This window comes from Artibeus jamaicensis, unplaced genomic scaffold, assembly GCF_021234435.1.
Source record: "Artibeus jamaicensis isolate MK-2021 breed Jamaican fruit bat unplaced genomic scaffold, CSHL_Jam_final contig_457, whole genome shotgun sequence".
In the NCBI taxonomy this organism is placed as follows: domain Eukaryota; kingdom Metazoa; phylum Chordata; class Mammalia; order Chiroptera; family Phyllostomidae; genus Artibeus; species Artibeus jamaicensis.
In genome coordinates this window covers 1,448,197-1,470,523 of record NW_026521840.1, presented here as the reverse complement: position 1 = coordinate 1,470,523, position 22,327 = coordinate 1,448,197, and the positions used below count along the sequence as shown (strand labels likewise).

General features: G+C 40.0%; 1 protein-coding gene across 3 annotated transcripts in view; it reads right to left on the bottom strand.

Moving 5' to 3' along the window:
- The window catches only part of HEPH (hephaestin), a 75,574-nt gene that overhangs the window by 13,915 nt on the left and 39,332 nt on the right, over positions 1-22,327 (bottom strand). For all 3 annotated transcript variants that reach the window (XM_053666510.1, XM_037135619.2, XM_037135620.2), the window contains 4 exons: positions 6,284-6,390; positions 4,991-5,216; positions 2,495-2,634; positions 1,479-1,641 (listed from right to left, as the gene is read on the bottom strand). In XM_053666510.1, coding sequence (XP_053522485.1) covers positions 1,479-1,641; positions 2,495-2,634; positions 4,991-5,216; positions 6,284-6,390 — 636 coding nt within the window. The remainder of the gene's footprint in view (positions 1-1,478; positions 1,642-2,494; positions 2,635-4,990; positions 5,217-6,283; positions 6,391-22,327) is intronic.

Genomic DNA, 22,327 nt, shown 5'->3' with positions numbered 1-22,327 from the left:
CTATTAGATGGTCCATATTTGAGATGACCCATTATTATACATGAATACCTGTTTTCTTAGATCTATGGCATCTTGATGACACATCAATTCATCACTTGACTTTGGTTCTAAGGACTGACAGAACACAACAAAGAATTGTGTGCTTATATTGGTGGTGGAAAATAGTACTAGAGTAGTACATGGAAGCCACATTTTAGCTCTATGGGTTACCAGAGAACAAAACTTTTCAAACATACAAGAAATCATAATGTGGAATTATTTGTCCACCACCCCCAGAGGGTAAAGAGCAGAGTCGTAATCCCTACCATTTTGCTTAGTCTATTTGTATGCCTGAAGACTTTCTTCCACTTTCCATTCCTGCTGACAAGAGTGCTGCCATGGCTGGCAACCCCAGAATATCTGCCTGAATACCAACACTTTTCAAAACCACATGACACTTCAGAAAAAACACGGGGACAAAATTTCTGGATTCCTGTGGGCCCCACAAGAGTTTATATGGCCTCTTGAAAGGGAGATAATGCTGAGAGCTAGACTCATGTCAAAAGGCTTAAAAAGTGAGAGACTTAGCCCTGACTGGTGTGGCTCAGTGAGTTGGGCACCCTCCCACTAACCAAAAGGTCATTGGTTCCATTCCCAGTTGGGATACATTCCTGGGTTTCAGGCCAGGTCCCCAGTTGGAGGAGTGCGAGACGCAACCCATTGGTATTCACATAGTTGTTTCTCTCCCTCTTTCTCCCTTCCTTCCCCTCTCCCCCAAAATAAATAAAATCTTAAAAGAAAAAAAGAAGTGAGAGACTTAACCTTTTAATAACCCAAAGGCATAAAATCCAACACAGCCTATATTTCTACATTCTTGGTGACTAACAAAAATTTATTGGTAAAGAAACTACCACAGCTATTCTCTTTCCATATTAAAAAAATAATAAGAAAAAACTTTTCTTTACTCTTGGTAGCAACTCTGTCTGTGATAAGCTATATCAAAGGGCAATATTTCTTTTTGGCCTTAGAGTTGTGCCAGGTCAGAAAGAATTGCCTTTCACAATCCCCACAAAGAAAATCAATTAAGGGGTGATTATTAAAATTATATTTCTTCTTAGTTTTATAAACTGGATTCATTAGCAAAATTACTTGAAATAGTCTGTGACTCTAATTAATTCTAAATAATAAATTTATGCACAAAATAAATATATTTCAAAGGAAAAAAATCTGTACTAGGCATCAATGCCAGAACCCAAGCAGTTCCAGACTGTTTTAATTGATCTGAGCTCAACATGTGTCAAAGAAATTAGAAGGAGACAATAGCCAGGGGGCAAAGGTAAATAGAAAACATTAAATGGGAGAATACCTAGGAGATATGCTCTGTCTTAAGTTATGGTTCTTCTAGAATCAGAAGGACAGGTGAGACTTTTTAGGATTATGTGGTTTCAGTAAGCTATACAAATGCTAGAAGATGGTACAGCTGGGTAGTTAGTCCTCACCTCTTTGAGACAAGACAGTAAAGAGGGTCTCCATGCCAGCATGAACATGGTCAGCAACATGGCAATGCAACAACCATGTCCCAGGGTTGCTCGCCACCATCTCCACAACCTCAAAGGTCCCTGGGAACAGATCCACCACATCTGCCCGGTAGCTCTCTCCATTCTGCAAGAGATTTGGGGTGAAGAGGAAGTGAATGGTATAGAGATCACATAGCAGTTTTTAAAAACCAAAAGGCTTGAAAATCCACATCAGGGACATGGGACTCCAATTCATAGACCAGAGAGCAGCTTAAAAATTCCACTTTATCCATCTTTCCAATGAACCTGCCCACACGAACTAACTCAATAGAGGGTACCCTCTCTCTCCTCCTACTTATTCTTAAAGTATCCCCAAATAAAAGACAGCACAACTACTTATAGGAGGATAAAAACTAGTGTCTCCATACTTTTCAGCAGGCTGATAGCTGGGGAGTTTGGCTTAAGCCTTGACCTATGGGAAAGAGCCACATTCTTTCTTTAGCAATGAAACTCAAATTATTTTATCCTCCATATCATCACCTTTGTCAGTACTTCCAGATCTTTATGTCTATATATCAATGACTCTAACTTTGCCCCTTCTCCTAAAACTACATGTTTTTCCATGTAGCTCCTAAATAGAAATTCTTATAATGGAATGAGTGTTTTCAGAGATTTGGACAACACCCTGAAATTCCTAGACCTTGGAATAACTGCTCATTGTGGGTCTCTTACTGAGACCCAATTGTATTGATTTCTTCAATCTCCTTACCCCATTAATAAGTCACTCATTTCTTCTATATCAGAGTATAAAGCTAAAGCCTAGAGAGAAGTGACACTAGGATACACAAAGTAGAATTTCCAGCTTAATGCTCCCTGTACAAGACCTCTCCTCTTTAAACTGATCATTATCTTACTCTCTGTTATTCTGTTCTTCCTCAGTGGCTGTTAAAGCACTCCTCTAGTCACCCCTGAGGCACACAGCCCCCTTTCCAGCTCACCCGAAAGAGGAAGCTCTCTGCATGGAAGTGGACAGTATGCAGGTCAATATCTTGGCCCATGGCTAGCATGTACCAGGCCACCCGTTCTCCTTGGTACATGGTAAGACCTTTGAGGTTGGCATAGAGCTTTCCATTAATGGCTGTAAGAGAATACAAAGTCTTATCTCTTTTATTTTGACTTCCCATTGATACTGTCCTAGGGTTAGCCCATACCATCTCTGATAATAGCAATAAGTTCCTAAATGTTCTTATATCTGCTCCATTTGTAGTCTTCCAGTCTATCTTCCACACTGGTATTATAACAGCAGTCTTCTAAATAACTAATATGACCGTGACATTCTGTTGTAGAAAATACCTCTCTCCTGCCCAAAAGATAAAATCCATGACTCCTTAGCTCAGAAAACATGGTCTTTAAAAGTATAGCCCCAGAACATTTTCTAAGACTTTTTTCCCATTATCCAAAACACTTATTCCAATTAGGGTAATTTATTCACCATCCCCCACATGGCTCAATATGCATGTTCTTTGTGTTCTTTCTCATGTTTTTTATCTTCCCTCCCCAAAACCCTGCCTCTTTTTATCCATCTGTTTAAAGCCTAGTCAAACCTTCACCTCCTCCAAGAACACTTCTTTGATTAGCTCCTCTCAAGCACTTCCCATTTCCTGCACCCATATTCCCAACTAGACTCTAGGTTCCTAGTAAGCAGGAAATGATTGTACTATAGCACTCTCATTTCCTTGCATTCCTCAGAACACCCAACAGACACCTAAGTTTATAATAAATATTTTTAAAGACTTGTCACATTTCTGGAATTAATAATGATGTTATTGCATGGGCCTCATCAATTGCCTCTTCCTAGGCTACATCCTATATTCTAAAAACAATAAACTACTCATTGCCATGTTAATTAACACATCCAAGACTATACCCAGGACATATTCCTCCCCTTCTTATTTTCTCAGAGAAGAAAGGTAATTTCCACTCTACACCTCAAGAAGAAAAATAATGAAAGGAGTATTTATAGCAACTCTGTTTTACCCCCTTTAAACTATGAATTTGAGAAAAGGAACTAAACATGCTCAACTTACCCTTTTCTGAATCTTCCCTCTCTCAAATCTGTCTGACCATTAAAAAGGGTGCAAATAGATTTACTATTTTGTTGTGGGAAAGATTCTTCCCTTGAAAAGAAGGATGGCTAATGTTGGCCACCTATGTCAATGACAGTGTAGAAAACCTATCCATTACCAGAAGAATATTAGCAAGGCCATTTAATTAAAGAACTAAATTCAGTTTTACAAGTAGTCTTCTCAATAAGCCTACGTTTGATCTCAAGCATCTCTCTCTATCTCAATTGGTTCATGAATCTGAAAGGGAAGGAAAGGATATTGTTCATTTGCCCTCAGACCCCAACATTAATTAATTTTAATCTCCAATGTCAGCACTCAAGAAGTGCTCAACCAACACCTGATAGACTGATAGGTACAGCAATTGATGCATGAAGACGTTGGATGAATGAACATATACACAAGCAGATGGAAATGGGTATTAGCCCAACACTTGCACTAGTATAATCTAACTGTGCTTACTTCCTTTTTGTCCTGGACAATTTATTTCTGTGATTTGACAGGACGTAAATTCACTTTGTAGTTTGTAAAACACCTGTTCTCGTGTGAATTCTTTATATATCCACCAAGGAGAAATAACTAGAATCCATGTGGCAATATAATACTACATTTGAATTTCATTAGAGTCACTATCAGTGCTATACCTCATGGTCAGATAAAAAAAAATATTGCATTAGAAGAGATAGTGAAAAATCACTTCATCCATTTCACTGCACTTAAATTCTTCATCTTATTTGAAATTTTGTCTTGTTTTTGTAGAGATACACATATTTCTAGTACAAAGGAAGGCTTGCACACACAATTTCTTTCTAAAATCTACTCAATCATCAAAAAACTTTTTCTTGTATATAATATAACCAAGTATGTTTCTCTTTGAGGCCTTCTTTTCCAATTCTTGTATCTGTAAGTTGAACTTTATTTTTAAAAATAGACTAAAAGACAAGCTGTCCACTTGTCTATATTTAAAAAGCAGATATCAGATTCAGAGTGGTTAATAAATAAGATGATATCGAGAGACTAAATCCAGGATTTTCAAGCAGAGGACTCCTCAGCAGCCAGTTCACCAAATACATTGAAGGTCACAAATGTCCATCTTCCCTTTTGTAATATGTTCAAATGTGCTGGTGTCACCACAGAAACTTTACAGAGTTAGCTTCCTGCTTTCTGGGCACCTGATCTACTATAGACCACATATTTGCTTGTGAATATTAATGTAAAATAACAGGAGATATTTCTTCCAATTTGTTCTTATTCCACCTTCCTACCTTCACATCTTTTCAGGAATGATGCTCCCTTAGTAATGGGTCTATCAGACACCCCTATATAATTAGTAGGTACTTCTATGGAAGACTTAGATTATTTTCTACAGACCATGCATTTTATTACTCTCCAAAAAAGTTTCATCCTGTAGGTTCATGTGGCCTGTCTCCTGGAGCCCGTGGGTTGCCACATTCTCATCCAGATACCAAGACTGGTTCTCATCAAAGATCAAGAACAACAAGGCAAATTCTCGGTCCATGTCATTCCGTCCTCCATGGGGCTCCAGGATGCCCGTTTTGCAGATGACCAAGGGCCCCACCAAGCCACTATACATATCCTGAAAATAGGAGGAAGTGAGAGACAGTGAAGGATATGAGGTTGTTCCTGGGTGGCAGTGCTGCACAGGAAGCCAAACTGTCATCCAAGCCCCCTGCCCTCAGATCTTCATCATAATGTGCTACATTTATAAGCATCTTTACTATGTTATCTGAATTTATCCTTACAACCATCTTGGGATACAGGTAAGATGTGCTATATAGAGTATGTTTTACCTAGGCTAGATTATTCATTGATCTCCAAATCCACCAAGAACTTTCAAAGTCCTTTGAAAGAACTTTCATTTTTCTCATGCTGTCTCTTCTTCCTATAAAGTCCTTCCCTCTGTCATTTCTCTTATCTTATGGTATATTATTATTCATCTTCCAAGACTGAAAGTGCATGCAACTTCCATTCATTGTGAGGCCTTATGCAGCTTCCCTCTCATTCATCCCCTTCTCTAAGCTGAAGAAATCACTGTCTTGTGGACTCACATAAAACTATTATGTGGTTTTAAATAACTGCTAGTATATATGGCTAGTATTATAGTTTATATTCATCTGTCTTCCAAACTAGATCATACTCTTTGAATATTGGAACTCTATCTTACATTTGTATCATCCAAACACCAAGTAAGACATCAAAAATGCAATAGGCTTTCAATAAATGATTGTTCAGGTCTGGCTGTACATAGGTGGCTAGAAAGATAAACCCATTTTCTAGATGAGGATGATGAGGACACAGAGACAGAATGACTGATTTAAAGTCACTCCAAAGGCAAGATAAAACAAAATTTAAGACTATAACCCCAATCTCTTGATAAGCAATCTTAGGCTTTTTAAATGAGGGCTTATAGGATCCAAGAAAAAACAAAGAAGAAAATGCTCAGGTCAAACATGGCACTACCTGTTCCCTTAATTCCTCTTCCTGTCTCTTAAAATAAACCACACATTTAAGGAATTTCCCCCAAAACATTTGGCTTCAGTATTTCAGGGTGGGCTTCTTACTATATGTACTAAATAGCTTCCTTTTGCCAGTTAGGTTGCCAGTTTGTGAGACTCACCTTCAGGAAACCAATATTGTATTTACCTTGATGGGATCTACTGCAGAATAATAAATCCAGGAAACACACGCAGAATCATTGGGTCCAGGGCCAGATCTTTCTGGGATGTTCCATTTATAAGTAAGAACTTCACCTAGGAAGAGTAATTTAGATCTCTAGTTGGACCAGGTAAGAAATTTCTTCCAACTCTCTAGTCTTCCCAAGAGCTATGGTGGGTGAGTCCCAAGATCTTTAAAATTATTCTCCATAATCTTCATAACAGTTTTTCTTTTATTTTGTGTGATTTTTCTCTTCTCCTTCCTAGAACACCCTCAGCCTCTCTTCTATGAACCTTGTTGTTCAAGGCTGAGGTCTAATCATCTGTTACTATACTTTCTTCTTATAGTGTCCTCCCTTCTTTGGCCCTGTTTTGTTCTTTTCCTGCTACTTCCTTCTGTATGAGCTTGTCTCCCCAAATCTCTGCCTCTAGTCCTCTTCTACTCTGTTCCCATAGTCTCTCCATAGAAATTCTCATCTGCCTTTCTGATGTCAATTACTGTTCATGTACTGATGATTCTTAATACTAGTCCTAGGCCTACCCTCCCACTTCAAGAAAGAACTAAAGGAAATGAAGGCAAGCAAATCTACAAGATACAGAGTTTAAAATATGGTTACAAGGATGCTTAAAAAACTTAGGAGCAAGATAAACACAGGGATAAACAAAGAGATAGTAAAACTAAAAATGAAATTAGAAAATATAAGAAAGACTGCGAACCCGACAATTGCGGTTCGATTCCCAATCAGGGCACATTCCTGGGTTGCAGGCTAGTTCCCTGCAGGCCAATTCCCAGCAGGGGACGCATGAAAGGCAACCATACATTGATGTTTCTCTCCCTCTCTCCTTTCCTTTCCCCTCTAAAGATAAATAAATAAATTTTTTAAAAAAGAAAATATAAGAAAGAAACAATCAGAAATGAAGTGTACAAAGAGAGGATCCAAGATGGCAGCAGAATAGGGGGAAGTTACACTTACCTCCTCCTGGGATGAACTGGAATTACAAGTAAAAGTATAGAACAATCAACATGCATAACCAACTGAAGACTAACTAGACAGAAGTCTTGCAATGGATTTACAGAAGAATCCACATCAAAACTGGCAGAAAGCAACAGCCCTCCTGGCACAGGCAGCAGCTGAGATTCAAGAGGGATATCTCAGCTACAAACATTCCCCCTGAAGAACATGGGGTCTCAATCTCATGCCAGGATTCCCAGCCCAGAGCCTTGAAGAGGCTCCCACAAAACATTTTGTTGTGAAAATCATTACAGATTCTGTCCACCATGGAGAGAGGGAGTAAGCTAAAGGCCCAGAATACCTCTTAAAGGGCCAGTGCACAAAATCTCATTCACAGCCACTCACCCTAGGATCCAGTGGAGGGAGTGCAGAGCATATTAGAGTCCTGTGAACAGAGACTAGAGTTTGTGGCTCTGGGAAGAAATTTAAAGGGATAGTCACCATGGTCCCTGTGCAGAGTCTCTCTCCCATATAGCAGATGCCATATTTCTTAGGTGGAGCACTCCCCTCCTTATATCATCAAACTGGGGAGAATGCAATAGCCCCATCTTCTGGACTATCTGTTGCACCACCCTGCAGAGCTAATGCCAACTGGAAAAAATCATGTGCATGGGCCTGGGATATAGTCTGCAAAGATTCAAGAGGTATCTGTGATTGAGTTGTCTAGTTCTGGGGCAAGGGTCATTGTCCCCACCTTTCTACAAGCCTGATCAGCGCATGCCACTTACAGAAGATCAACTAGCTCCTCCATCCATATTCCCAGCCACAACCAAGTGCTGAGCTTGAGCTCTTCAAGAGGTACAGGCTGAATGAATGACAGACTGAGTTATATGGCCCAAGGATGAGAAACATTTTTCCCTTGCACATCTGACCAATGCAGAGATCTCCTTTCACACGGCCCAACTTGGTTGGTTTGAGCCTAATAAACTCTGCTAGCTTAACCCTGATGACTCTCTGAGAGCCAACTCCACCACAAAAATCTGTTAGCCCCTGGTGGGTGGCATCCAGCCTTTGCACACCTGAGACTTTTGCTGAGTGGCCTCAGATTCAGAACTGGTAATGATATTGAAGCTGTATTAATCTGCTGAACACTACTTGCTCCTACCTGGTGAATCACTGAGAATCTACTTCATGAAACTCAAGCACTACCAGAGGTTCTTTCAGTAACAGGGCCTAACAGGCAGCTGAAAGGCAGATACCTTGGACCTTTTGCTGACGCACCCACCAGGCTAGGAGCTGATAAAAGCTGACCTTGGTACACAGCTTGGTCCTTCCCCCACACAGGCAGCAGGCCCAGCAGAGGCATCCACAAACGATGGCTTACTTTGTAGCTACAAACAAGTTGTCACGAGAAGCTTCTGATATTGATCTGTACCAGAGTCCCTCCCAAGAGGCCCCATAACCAACACACCCAATGGTGAGCTTCAGACAATATCAGAGCAGGATCCAATTAGCTTCATAAGCAGCACATGCAAAGGAAGATAAAAGTTGGCACCAGACCCTGCTGAGGCAAATTCTGTTTTGTGTGGTCATCACCTTCAGGGCAGCTCATACACTGTGTTCTCAGTCAGCCTTCATAGTTAGCCAGCCTGAGGGTTTACCCCACACATGAACAAGATGATAGTAATCAAGATGCAATTACACAAGAGATCTCACATAATCCACACAAGGGACAGTCTTAAAGCACCCATCTTAGATGATCAAGGAGATTGCACTAATGCGTCCCACAGAACACCTATTAAATAAGGCCACCCTATCAACACCAGGAGACATAGCAGATCTACCTAACACAGTGAAACAATTATAAAAAGGCAGCAAAAATGGGGAAACAAAGAAACATGCTCAAAAGAAACAAATCTCCAGGAAAAAAGCTAAATGAAATGGAGGCAACCAATCTACAAGATATAGAGTTCAAAAAATGGTTATAAAGATTCTCAAAGAATTTAGGGAAAATTTCAACAATATAATAAAGGACATAGAAACCATAAAGAAAACATCAGAAATAAACAATACAATGTCTGAAATGAAGAATACAATAGAATGAATAATCACTAGGTTGGATGAAGCAGAGGATTCAATCAGTAATTGCCAAAACAAGGCAGCAGAAAACACACCCAATCAGAGAAGAAAAAAAGGAGAAGAATTTCAAAAATAAAAGTAGTTTAAGCAAATTTTAGGACAACTTGATGTGTGAAAATATTCATATCACAGAGGTACCAGAATAAGAACAGACTTCCAGCCAAGATGAAGGCATAGGTAGACACACTGTGCTTCCTTGCACAACCAAAAGAAGAACTACAACTTAAAAATAAAAAACAACCAGAACCAATAGAAAATTGAACTGTATGGAAGTTCAATAACCAAGGAGTTAAAGAAGAAACACTAATCCAGACCAGTAGGAGGGGTGGAGATGGGCAGCTGAGCAAAAAGGACTCACAGCAACGCTGTGGATGGAGGGCTGGGGCGGGCAAGGCTGCAGCTGGCAGACCCGATGAGGCAGTGACTGGTGGAGTGGGTGGTTCCACATTCACATGCAGATAAATTGGGGGGAACAGCTGGGGAGCGAGACCGATCACTCAACCCAGGGCCTCAGTGTGGAGAAATAAAGCCTCAAACCTCTGATTGAAAACACAGGTAGACATTGAGGTGGCTGTGGGAGAAACTCTCAGCCTCACAGGAGTTTGTTGGAGAGCCCCACAGGGTCTTAGAACATATATGAGCCCACCCACCAGAATAAGCACCAGAAGGGCCCAATTTGATTGTGGGTAACAGGGGAAGTGACTGGTAACTGGCAGAGAGCAAAGCAAGTGCCACTGCTTCCTCTAGGACCCCTCCCCCACATACAGCATCACAACACAGAGACATGGGTTGCCCTGCCCTGGTGAACACCTAAAGCTCCACCCCTAACTACGTAACAGGTGTACCCACACCAAAAAAAAATTGCCCAAATGAAAGAAGAGATCAAAACTTCAGAAAAAATAAAACTAACTGATGAAGAAATAGACAACTTATCAGATGCACAGTTCAAAATATTGGTAATCAGGATGCTCACAGAACTACTTTAATTTGATTGCGAATTAGATAAAAAAAATTGACGGCTACACAAAGGGAAATAAAGGAAAATATAAAGAAAACCAATAGTGATGGGAAGAAAACTGGGACTCAAATCAATGGAAGTGGACCAGAAGGAAGAAAGAACAACCAAACAGAAAAGAATAAAGAAACAAGAATTCAAAAAAATTAGGAGAGTCTTAGGAACCTCCAGGACATCTTTAAACATTCCAACATCCCAATTATATGGGGTACCAGAAGGAGAAGAGGAAGAGAAACAAGTGGAAAACTTATTTGAACTAATAATAAAGGAGAACTTCCCCACCCTGGCAAAGGAAATAGACTTCCAAGAAGTCTAGGAAGCTCAGAGAGTCCCAAAGAAGGTGGACCCAAGGAGGAACACACCAAGGCACATCATCATTACATTAGCCAAGATTAAAATGAAGGAGAGAATCCTAGAAGCAGCAAGAGAGAAGAAGACAGTTATCTACACAGGAGTTCCCATCAGACTGTCATCTAATTTCTCAAAAGAGACCTTGCAGGCAGGAAGGGGCTAGAAAGAAGTATTCCAAGTCATGAAAGGCAAGGACCTACATCCAAGATTGCTCTATCCAGCAAAGCTTTTATTTAGAATGGAAGGGCAGATAAAGTGCTTCTCAGATAAGGTCAAGTTAAAGGAGTTCATCATCACCAAGCCCTTATTATATGAAATGTTAAAGGGACTTAGAAAAAGAAGATGAAATAAACATATACAGTAAAAAGACAGCAAACTCAAAATTATTAACAACCACACCTAAAACACAAACAAAAACAAACTAAGCAAACAACTAGAATAGGAACAGAATCACAGAAATGGAGATCACATGGAGGGTTAGCAACAGAGGAGTGGGAGGGGGAGAGAGGGGAAAAAAGTACAGAGAATATGTAGCATAGATGGTAAGGTAGAAAATAGACAGAGGGAGGGTAAGAATAGTATGGGAAATGTAGAGGCTAAAGAACTTACAAGTATGACACATGGACATGAAATAAAGGGGGAAAAGTGGGTGGGAGGGGTGTGCAGGGTGAAGGGGAGTGAAGGGGGAAAATGGGACAGCTGTAATAGCATAATCAATAAAATATATTTAAAAAAGAATAAGAATAGAAATAGCAAAGAAGGAAGAACCTATTTGAAAAACTAATGACGAAAAACTTTCCTAACCTGGAGAAAGACAAAGCACAGAGTCCCAATCAAGTTGAACCCAAAAAGGCCCACACCAAGGCACATCATAATTAAAACAGTAAAAGTTAAAGACAAAGAGACAACCTTAAAAACAGCAAGAGAAAGAATTACCTACAAGGGAGCTCCCATAATACTGTCAGCTGATTTCTCAACAGAATCACTTCAGGCCAGATGGCATCAACCTAAGTATTTGAAGTCATATAAAGCAAGGACCTATAACTAAGAGTACTATACCTAGCAAGGCTATCATTTATGATTGAAGGCAAAATGAAGAGCTTCCCTCACAATAAAAAGCTAAAGGAGTTCATTACCACCCAACCAGTATTAAAAGAAATATTAAAATAGAACTTTTTAGGAATAAGAAAGAAAATAAACAGTAACATAATTATAAAGAATAAAATGGCAATAACTATGTACCTATCAATAACCACTTTATTTTTTTAATTTTATTCATTTACTTTTAGAGAGAGGGGAATGGAAAGAGAAAGAGAGAGAGAAACATCAATGTGGGAAAGATACATGGATCTGTTGCCTCTCACACACTCCCAACTGGGGACCTGGCCCAAACCCAGGCATATACCCTGATTTGGAATTGAACCAGCAAACTTTGAGTTCACAGGCCAGAACTCAATCCACTGAGCCACACCAGCCAGGGCCATCACTAATCACTTTAAATGTAAATGAATTAAATGCTCCACCAAAAATCGAGGGTAGCTGAATGGAGAAAAATAGAAATAGAGGATAGAGGACCCAGGTATATGCTGCCTACCCAGATCAATTAGAAGTCCAGGCATACCGAGACTGAAAGTAAAGAGATGGAAAAAATATTTTACTCAGCCCTGGAAATTATGAGCGGGAAGAAATATTTTTAAATATACATGCGAGGTAGACGCTCTTCACTGCCCACTCAGAAGACATTTTTCTAACCTTTTGCCTGCCAACTGAACCTCAATACTATTCAGCCATAAGAAAAGATGAAATACTGCCATTTGCGACAACATGGATGGACCCTGATAATATCATGCTAAGTGAAATCAATCAGAAAAAAGCTAAGAACCATATGATTTCACTCATATGTGGGATATAAAACTCAAAGCAACAAATGAACAAATAAGAAAAACAAATACTCATAGATACAGACAATAGTTTGGTGGTTATTGGAAAGAACAGGGTGTGGGAGTAGTAAAGGGAAAAGGTGGTCAAACATGGTGATGGAAGAAGATTTGACTTTGGTAGTAGGCACACAGTGCAATATACAGATCATGTATCATAGATGTACACTTGAAACCTATACAATCTTATTAACCAATGTCACCCCCCATGAATTTTATTTAAAAATAAATAAATACATAAACCATGATATTCCTACTGAGCTAAATTTTCCTCTTTTATATAACAAGCAAAATAAACATTTACTGATAGAATACATGTAGATACCTTATATGCCTGGTTTTATTTCTAACATCTTGCTTACTTTTTCTCAGGCTTACTTTTTAAAAAAAGGCTTTTATTTGTTTACTTTTAGAGACAGAAGGGAGGAAGAAGGAGAAGAGAAACATCAATGTGTGGTTGCATCCCGCACGTCAACTCCTGGAGACCTGCCCCACAACCCAGGCATGTGCCCTGACTGGGAATCAAACTGGCGACCCTATGATTCACAGGCCAGCACTCAATCCACTCAACCACATCAGCCAGGGCTCAGGATTACATTTTAATTTTTGCATTCCCTTAAAAATTAGTCTTCCCTGAGGTCTTTTCCTAGAATTTTTACTGGCTCATTTTATATACTCTTTCAGGGTGACTGTGTTCATTTCTTTGCCTTAAATTACTACAAAAATATTCATGCCTCTTACATAATTCCTTCAGATCACACTTTTCTCCTGACCTCCTGAACTTTGTCTTTTAGACATCTATATTTAGTTGTGTTGCAGACATCCCTAATTCAACTAATTCAAAAGTGATTTAGTGGACTTCCAGCCAAGATGGAGCCATAGGTAGAAACACTGAACTTCCTCGCACAACCAACTTTTTTTAAAATTCATTTTATTTAGTTAATTTTCAAGTACAGGTTTGTCTATTTCTCCCATCCCAGCCTCCCCCGGCCCTTGCTCCCCACCTCCCTCCCATTTCCACCCCCCTTAGTTCTCGACCCTGTGTTCTTCCTATTTGTTCCTCCAAATCCCTCCCCCCTTTTCCCCTTAACTTCCCTTCCCTCTCCCCTCTGGTCACTGTCCCCTTGTTCTCTATTTTAGTGTCTTTGGGGTTTTTTTCTGTGTGCTTGTTTATTTTGTTGTTTAGCTTCCTGTTAAAGGTGAGATCATATGGTATTTGTCTTTCAGCACCTGGCCTATTTCACTCAGCATAATGCTTTCCAGTTCCATCCATGTTGTTGCAAAAGGTATTAGCTCCTTCTTTCTGTCTGCTGCATAGAATTCCATTGTGTAAATGTACCACAATTTTTTCATCCATTCATTTACTGATGGGCACCTAGGTTGCTTCCAACTCTTGGCTATTGTAAATTGTGCTGCTATGAACATTGTGGTGCATAGGTTCTTTGATATTGATGTTTTAGGATTCTTAGGATATAATCCCAGCAGTGGAATTGCTGGGTCAAAAGGCAGGTCCATTTTTATTTTTCTGAGAAAATTCTATACTGTTTTCCACAATGGTTATACCAGTCTGCAATTCCACCAACAGTGAACTAAGGACTGCTTTTCCCCACACCCTCTCCAACATTTGTTGTTGGTTGCTTTGTTTATGATAGCCATCCTGACTGGTGTAAAGTGGTATCTCATTGTGGTTTTAATTTGCATCTCTCTGATAGCTAACAATATTGAGCATCTCTTCATGTGTCTCTGGATGTTCTGTATGTCCTCCTTGGAGAAGTGTCTGTTGAAGTCCTTTTCCCATTTTTTAATTGGGTTGGGTGTCGTCTTAGAGTGGAGTCGTTTAAGTTCTTTGTATATTTTGGAGATTAAACCTTTCTCTGAGGTATTATTGGCAAATATGTTTTCCCATACAGTTGGTTGTCTTGCTAATTTAATACTGTTTTCTTTAGCCATGCAGAAGCTTTTTATTTTGATGAGATCCCATTTGTTTATTCTTTCCTTTATATTCCTTGCTCTAGGGGACATATCAGTAAAAATGTTGCTGCGTGAAATATCTGAGATTTTCTTGCCAATGTTCTCCTCTAGGACTTTAATGGTGTCACAACTTATATTTAAGTCTTTTATCCATCTTGAATTTATTTTGGTATATGGTGTAAGTTGGTGCTCAAGTTTCAATTTTTGCACGTAGCTATCCAGTTCTCCCAGCACCATTTGTTGAAGAGACTATCTTTACACCATTTTATGTTACTGCCCCCTTTGTCAAATATTAATTGACTGTAGAGAGTTGGGTTGATTTCTGAGCTCTCTGTTCTGTTCCATTGGTCTATGTGCCTGTTTTTATGCCAGTACCAGGCTGTTTTAATTACAGTGGCCTTGTAATACAATTTGATATCAGATATTGTGATCCCTCCTACTTTGTTCTTCTTTCTCAAAAGTGCAGCTGCTATTCTGGGTTGTTTATGGTTCCAAATGAATTTTTGAAGTGTTTGTTCTATGTCTGTGAAATATGCCAATGGTACTTTAATAGGTATTGCATTGAATCTGTATATTGCTTTGGGTAGTATGGACATTGTGATGATGTTAATTCTTCCTATCCATGAACAAGGTATATGTTTCCATTTGTTTGTGTCTTCCTTGATTTCTTTCTTCAGTTCTGTGTAGTTTTCTGCATACAGGTTTTTTACCTCCTTAGTTAGGTTTATTCCCAGATATTTTATTTTTCTTTTTGCTATATCGAATGGGATGTTTTCCTTGATTTCTGCTTCTGCTGATTCATTTTCGTATACAAAAATGCCTTTGATTTCTGGATATTGACTTTATAACCAGCTGTTTTGCCAAAATCATTAGTTCGAGCAGTTTTTGAGTAGAGTCTATAGGATTTTCCATATACACTATCATGTCATCTGCAAACAGTTTTGCTTCCTTCTTTCCTATTTGGATGCCTTTTATTTCCTTTTCTTTCCTGATCGCTGTGGCTAAAACTTCGAATACTATGTTGAATAGAAGTGGTGAAAGTGGACATCCTTGTCTTGTTCCTGATCTTAGTGGAAAAGCTTTTAGTTTTTTCCCATTGAGTATGATATTGGCTGTAGGTCTCTCATATATGGCCTTTATTATTTTGAGAAATGCTCCCTGTATTCCCACTTTCCTGAGTGTTTTTTATCATAAATGGGTGTTGTATCTTATCAAAAGCTTTTTTCCACATCTATTGATATGATCGTGTGATTTTTGTCTTTGCTTTTGTTTATGTGACGTATTACATTTACTGATTTGCGAATATTGAACCATCCTTGCATCCCTGGGATGAATCCCTCTTGGTCATGGTGGATGATCTTTTTGATATATTATTGGATGCAATTTGCCAATATTTTGTTGAGGATTTTAGCATCTGTGTTCATCAGTGATATTGGCCTGAAGTTTTCTTTCTTTGTTGTGTCTCTATCTGGTTTTGGAATTAAGATGATGCCGGCTTCATAAAAAGAATTTGGGAGTTTTCCGTCCTTCTGAATTTTTTGAAATAGTCTGTGGAGAATAGGGGTTAGCTCTTCCTTAAATGCTTTGTAGAATTCTCCTGTGAAACCATCTGGTCCGGGGCTTTTGTGTGATGGGAGTTTTTTGATTACTGCTTCAATTTCTTTTGCTGTTATTGGTGTATTTAGATTTTCTGCTTCTTTTTCACTGAGTTTTGGAAGATTGTATTTTTCTAGAAATGTGTCCATTTTCCCTAGGTTTTCAAATTTCTTGGCATACAGTTCTTCATAGTAATTTCTTACAATCCCTTCTATTTCTCTAGTATCAGTTGTAATGTCTCCTTTTTCATTTCTGATTGTGTTTATTTGTGTCCTCTCTCTTCTTTTCTTGATGTGCCTACTTAAAGGCTTGTCTATTTTCTTTATCTTCTCAAAGAACCAACTCCTGGATTCATTGATCCTTAGAATTGTGCTCTTAGTTTCTATGTCATTTAATTCTGCTCTAGTCTTGGTTAGTTCCTTCCTTCTGCTTGCTCTGGGCTGTCTTTGTTGTTGTTCCTCGAGTTCTTGCAGGCGTAGGGTTAGGTTGTTTGTTTGAAATGTTTCTATCTTCTTTAGGTAGGCCTGTATTGGTAAAAACTTCCCTCTGCGGACTGTCTTCGCTGTGTCCCATAAGTTTTGGGTTGGTGTGAGATCATTTTCATTTGTTTCCAGAAACTTTTTGATTTCTTCCCTAATTTCATTCTTGACCCTTTGGTTGTTTAATAGCATACCGTTCAGTCTCCATGACTTTGGGTGCTTTGGGTTTTTTTCTTTAGGGTTGGTTTCCAATTTCAGTCCCTTGTGGTCAGAGAAGATGCTTGGTATGATTTCAATTTTCTTGAATTTGTTGAGTCTCGTTTTGCGTCCTATCATGTGGTCTATCTTTGAAAATGTTCCATGTGCATTTGGAAAGAATGTGAACTTAGCTTCTTTGGGATGAAGGGCTCTATATATATATCAGTTAAGTCCATTTCATCTAGGGTGTTGTTTAATGCCACAATATCTTTGTTGATAATTTGTTTGGAAGATGTGTCCATTTTTGATAGTGGGGTGTTAAAATCCCCTACTATAACTGTGTTGCTGTCAATATCTTTCTTGAAGTCCTCTAAGATTTTCTTGTTATATTTGGGTGCCCCTATGTTTGTGCATATATGTTTACAATGTTAATGTCTTCTTGGTGGATTCTTCCCTTGAGTATAATGAAGTGACCTTCTGGGTCTCTCTTTATGGCCGTTTTTTGAAGTCTATTTTGTCCGATATGAGAATTGCTACCCAAGCTTTTTGTCTTGTCCATTTGCTTGGAAAACTTGTTTCCAGCCTTTCACTTTTAGTCTGTGATGGTCTTCTGTCCTGAGGTGGGTCTCCTGTAGGAAGCATATGTGTGGGTCATGTTTTCTTATACACTCAGCTATTCTGTGTTTTTTGATTGGAGCATTTAATCTATTTACGTTTAGGTTATTATTGATAGGTATTTATTCATTGCCATTTTTGTACCTGTGTTCCTCTCTGTCTCCCTCTTATCCTTCCTTCCCTGAAAGCAGTCCTTTTAGTATTTCTTGTAGAGCTGGTTTGGTGGAGGCGTATTCTTTTAGGCTTTTTTTGTCTTGGAAGCTCTTTATTTGGCCATCTATCTTGATTGAGAGCCTTAATGGGTAAAGTAGCCTTGGTTGTAGGCCTCTGGTTCTCATTACTTGGAATATTTGACATTCTCCTCTTGCTTGGAGTGTTTGCATTGAGAAGTGAGTGACTAACCTTATTGGGGCTCCCTTGTATGTTACTTCTTTTTTCTCCCTTGCTGCCTTTAAGATTCTCTCTTTGTCTTGGAATTTTGCCATTTTGATGATGATGTGTCTTGAAGTGGGCCTCCTTCGATTCCTCTTGGTTGGGACTCTCTGTGATTCCTGGATTTGTGTGACTTTTTCTCTTATCAAATTAGGGAAATTTTCTCTCATTACTCATTCAAATATGTTTTCTATCCCTTGTTCTTCTTCTCCTTCTGGTATTCCTATTATTCGGATATTATTACGTTTCATATTGTCTTGCATTTCTCTTAATCCCTCTTTATTCTTTCTGAGCCTCTTTTCATTTTCTTGCTCTTTCTGTGAGATGCTTTCTACCTTGTCCTTCAACTCACTAATCCTATCCTCCGCTTCATCTATCCTACTTTTGAAACTTTCCACTGTGTTCTTCAATTTGGAAATTGTATTCTTCATTTCCTCTTGTCCCTTGCTGATAGTTTTCATTTCCTTTTTCATGTTGATGTAGTTTGCAGGAGATCATTGTAGTTCCCCTGTAGTTTCTGGCAGTTCACTGTGAGCTCTTTGAACTTCGTAATAACCAGTGCTTTGAATTCACTATCTGATAGTTGATTAGCCTCTATTTCATATAACATTCTTTCTGAAGTTTCTGCTTTTTTTTTTATTTGGGGATTGTTTCTTTGTCTCCCCATTGTTTGAAACTCTTCTTGTTAGTCTCTGCTTCTAAAATTGATCTGTTCTGAAACCCTGGTTTTATGGTGTGAAATTCTGTGGTATGATCCCTGTGAAGTTCAGTGGTGCAGACTCCTTGAAAGTTCTTGATGTTCTCCGTCTCTACCTACTCTCATGCTGGTACTTGCGCTGGTCCCTGCACTGGTCGCCTACCACTGCTGAATGTCCCAGCTCTAGTAGCCGCCTCCTCAAGAACCCAGGCCCGTTACTACGGCAGCGGCGCAGGGGCCAAGAATGTCCTGGCTCCCGTAGCTGACACCTCTGCCGCTGCCCAGGGCCGTCACAGGGGTTTGGAGTGTCCTGGCTTCCGTACCTGACTCTCCAGCGTCCAGTTCTGTCTCTATGGCATTGGCACAGAGGCTTAGAATGTCCCAGCTCTGGTACCTGACTCCCCAGGGTCCAGACCTGTCGCTATGAGAGCGGCACAGGGGCTGAGAATGCCTGGGCTGCGCAGCTGACTCCTCTGCCTCCCAGGACTGTCACAGGGGTTTGGAGTGTCCTGGCTTCCGTACCTGACTCCCCAGAGTCCAGTCCTGTCGCTATGGCAGTGGCACAGGGTCTGAGAATTTCCCAGCTCCTGTAGCTGGCTCCCCGGCGCCCAGGCCCGTCTCTATTGCGGCGTCACAGGGGCCTCCGGTGTCCCAGCTCTTGCAACTGACTCTTCTGTTTCCCAGGCCGGTAGCTATGGCATCGGCACAGGGGCCGAGAATATCCCAGCTCCAGTTCCTGACTCCTCTATCACCCAGGACCATCACAGGGTCTTGGCGTGTCCGGCTCCCGTACCTGACTCCCCAGCTCCCAGGCATGTAGCTATGGCGGCAGCACAAGTGCCACATGTGTCCACAACCAACTTTAAGGACAACAAAGATTTAGAAACCAAAACACGACCAAAACAGACAGAAAAATGAACTGTAATGAAGTCCAACAACAATGAACCATTCATCAAGACCAGTAAAAGGGGAAGAGTTGGCGACCAGTGGAGAGACATCCTGCCAGGAAAAGGCAGTGGTTAGAGAACCTGGGCGGGTGCAGGATGAAAACCCAGTAAGGCTCACAAGGTGGGCTGGCTGACCTTGGACACACATTTCCACACAGATAAACCAAGCAAAAAAAAAAAAAGGGCAGTGAGACAGACCACGCAACCCAGGGCCCCAGCAACAGAAAATAAAGCCTAAAAGCACCAACTGAAAAAACTTTCAGGGGTTGAGGTGGCAGAAGAGGCTCCAAGCCTCACAGGAAAGCTTGTTGGGGAGACCCACAGGGTCCTAGAATATACACAAGCCCACACACCCGGGAACCAGCACCAGAAGGGCCCAATTTGCTTCTAGAAAGTGGCAGAGGGAAATGAAATTTGAGAGGAACAAGTGCCATTAATCTCTCTCTGACCCTGCACCCACATACAGTGTCACAACCCAGTGACTTGGGTTGCCCCACCCTGCTGAACACATAGGCTCCACCCCTCATGCTGAACAGGCATGAACAGACCAAAACATTATGGCTCAAGAACAGCTCAAAGCTCCAGAGCCAATACTTTTAAGTGAAAAAGAGATAGCCAGTCTATCAGATGCACAGTTCAAAACACTGGTGATCAGGATGCTCACAGATCTGGTTGATGTTAGTCACAAATTAGAGGAACAAATGAAGGCTAAACTAAGTGAAAATGAAGGGAAATGTACAGAAAACCAATAATGATGGGAAGAAAACTAGGACTCAAATCAATGGAGTGGACCAGAAGGAAGAAAGAAACATTCAAGCAGAACAGAATGAAGAAAAAAAAATTTTAAATGAGGAGAGTCTTAGGAATCTCCAGGACATCTTTAAACGTTCCAACATCCAAATTATAGGGGTACAAGAAGGGGGAAAGGAACAGCCACCAGTGGAAAACTTATTTGAACAAATAATAAAAGAGAACTTCCCCAATCTGGCAAAGGAAATAGACTTCCAGGAAATCCAGGCAGCTCAGAAAGTCCCAAAGAAGTTGGACCCAAGAAGAAACACACCAAGGCACATCATAATTACATCAGCCAAGATTAAAATGAAGGAGAGAATCCTAGAAGCAGCAAGAGATAAGGGGAGCAATCACCTACAAAGGAGTTCACATCAGGCTGTCAGCGGATTTCTCAAAAGAGACCTTACAGGCAAGAAGGGGTTGAAAAGAAGTATTCCAAGTCATGAAAGACAAGGACCTACATTCAAGATTGCTCTATCCAGCAAAGCTTTCATTTAGAATGGAAGGGTAGATAAAGTGCTTCTCAGATAAGATCAAATTCAAGGAGTTCATCATCACCAAGCCATTATTATATGAAATGTTAAAGGGACTTATCTAAGAAAAAGAAGATAAAAAATATGAACAACAAAAGAACAGGAAACTCACAGTTATTAACAACTACACCTAAAACAAAAGCAAACTAAGTGGACAGCTAGATCAGGAACGGAACCATAGAAATGGAAATCACATGGAGGTTTAGCAACAGGGGAGTGGGAGGAGGAGACGAGGGGAAAAGGTACAGAGAATAAATAGCATAGATGGCGGGCAGAAAATATACAGGGGGAGGGCAAGAATAGTATGGGAAATGGAAAAGCAAAAGAACTTAAGACACATGGACATGAACTAAAGGGGGGAATGTGGGAGGGAGAGGGTGTGCAGGGTGGAGGGGAATGAAGGGGGAGTGGGTCAACTGTAATAATATAAGCAATAACATATATATTTTTTTAAAAAAGAATCCTCTGTCTCACCTTCAATGTCCAGTTAATCACCAAATCCTGCTTATTCTACCTCATTGGTCTTTTTAGAACATATTCCCTTTCCTCAACTTAAACTTTTATCTTTCTTATTTACTGGATATTTACACATCGCATTCCCTTCATCTGGAACTTCTTCCTTTTACTTGCTTTTGTCCCACACTGTCCCTTTAACTGTATGCTTCTTCCTCAACCTTTAGATCAGTGATTCTCAAAGTGTAAGTTCCTGATAGAGCAACATCAAAAGCACCTGGAAATTTGTTTAAAATAGCAAATTCCTGAGCTCCATCCCTCACCTACTGAATTAGAGCCTCTGGGTGTTGATCCCAGAAATCTATTATTGCACGAGCCTTCCAGGTGATTCTGATACAAGATAAAATTTGAGAACTAATAATTTAGGTCTCAGCTGAGTTATCACCTAATCTGGGAAGCCATCTATGACCATGACCATCCAAACAGGTATTAGGTATCCTCTTTTACACCCATCTACCACACTTTAAAAACTCCTATTTAACACTTAAAATGCGACATTATAATTACTAGTTTACTTGTCTCTCTTTGATAATAGCCCAAGCTTTCAAAAAGTAGGAACAAGTATTATTTCCCACTGTATTCATACCTTCTAATTTTGTTCCTGCTTCCGGTAGGCTTCCAGTAAATATTTATCCAATAAATGAATGAATGCAAGAGAATGTGGTCCAGATTGTGATCACCCTACATTTAGTATCAGGAGTTTAGTATGTTACTGGGGTTAGGGTTCAGTCTGTACTAAAAGGACAAGAACTTTACTGGGGTCAGAGATCAGTTTGCAGTCTGAGACAGGTACCCATGATTAGGAGCTCATACTATAGTCAAGGTTTAGTTCAGTTCTAGAGAGGGTTAGAAGCTAAATCTTTAT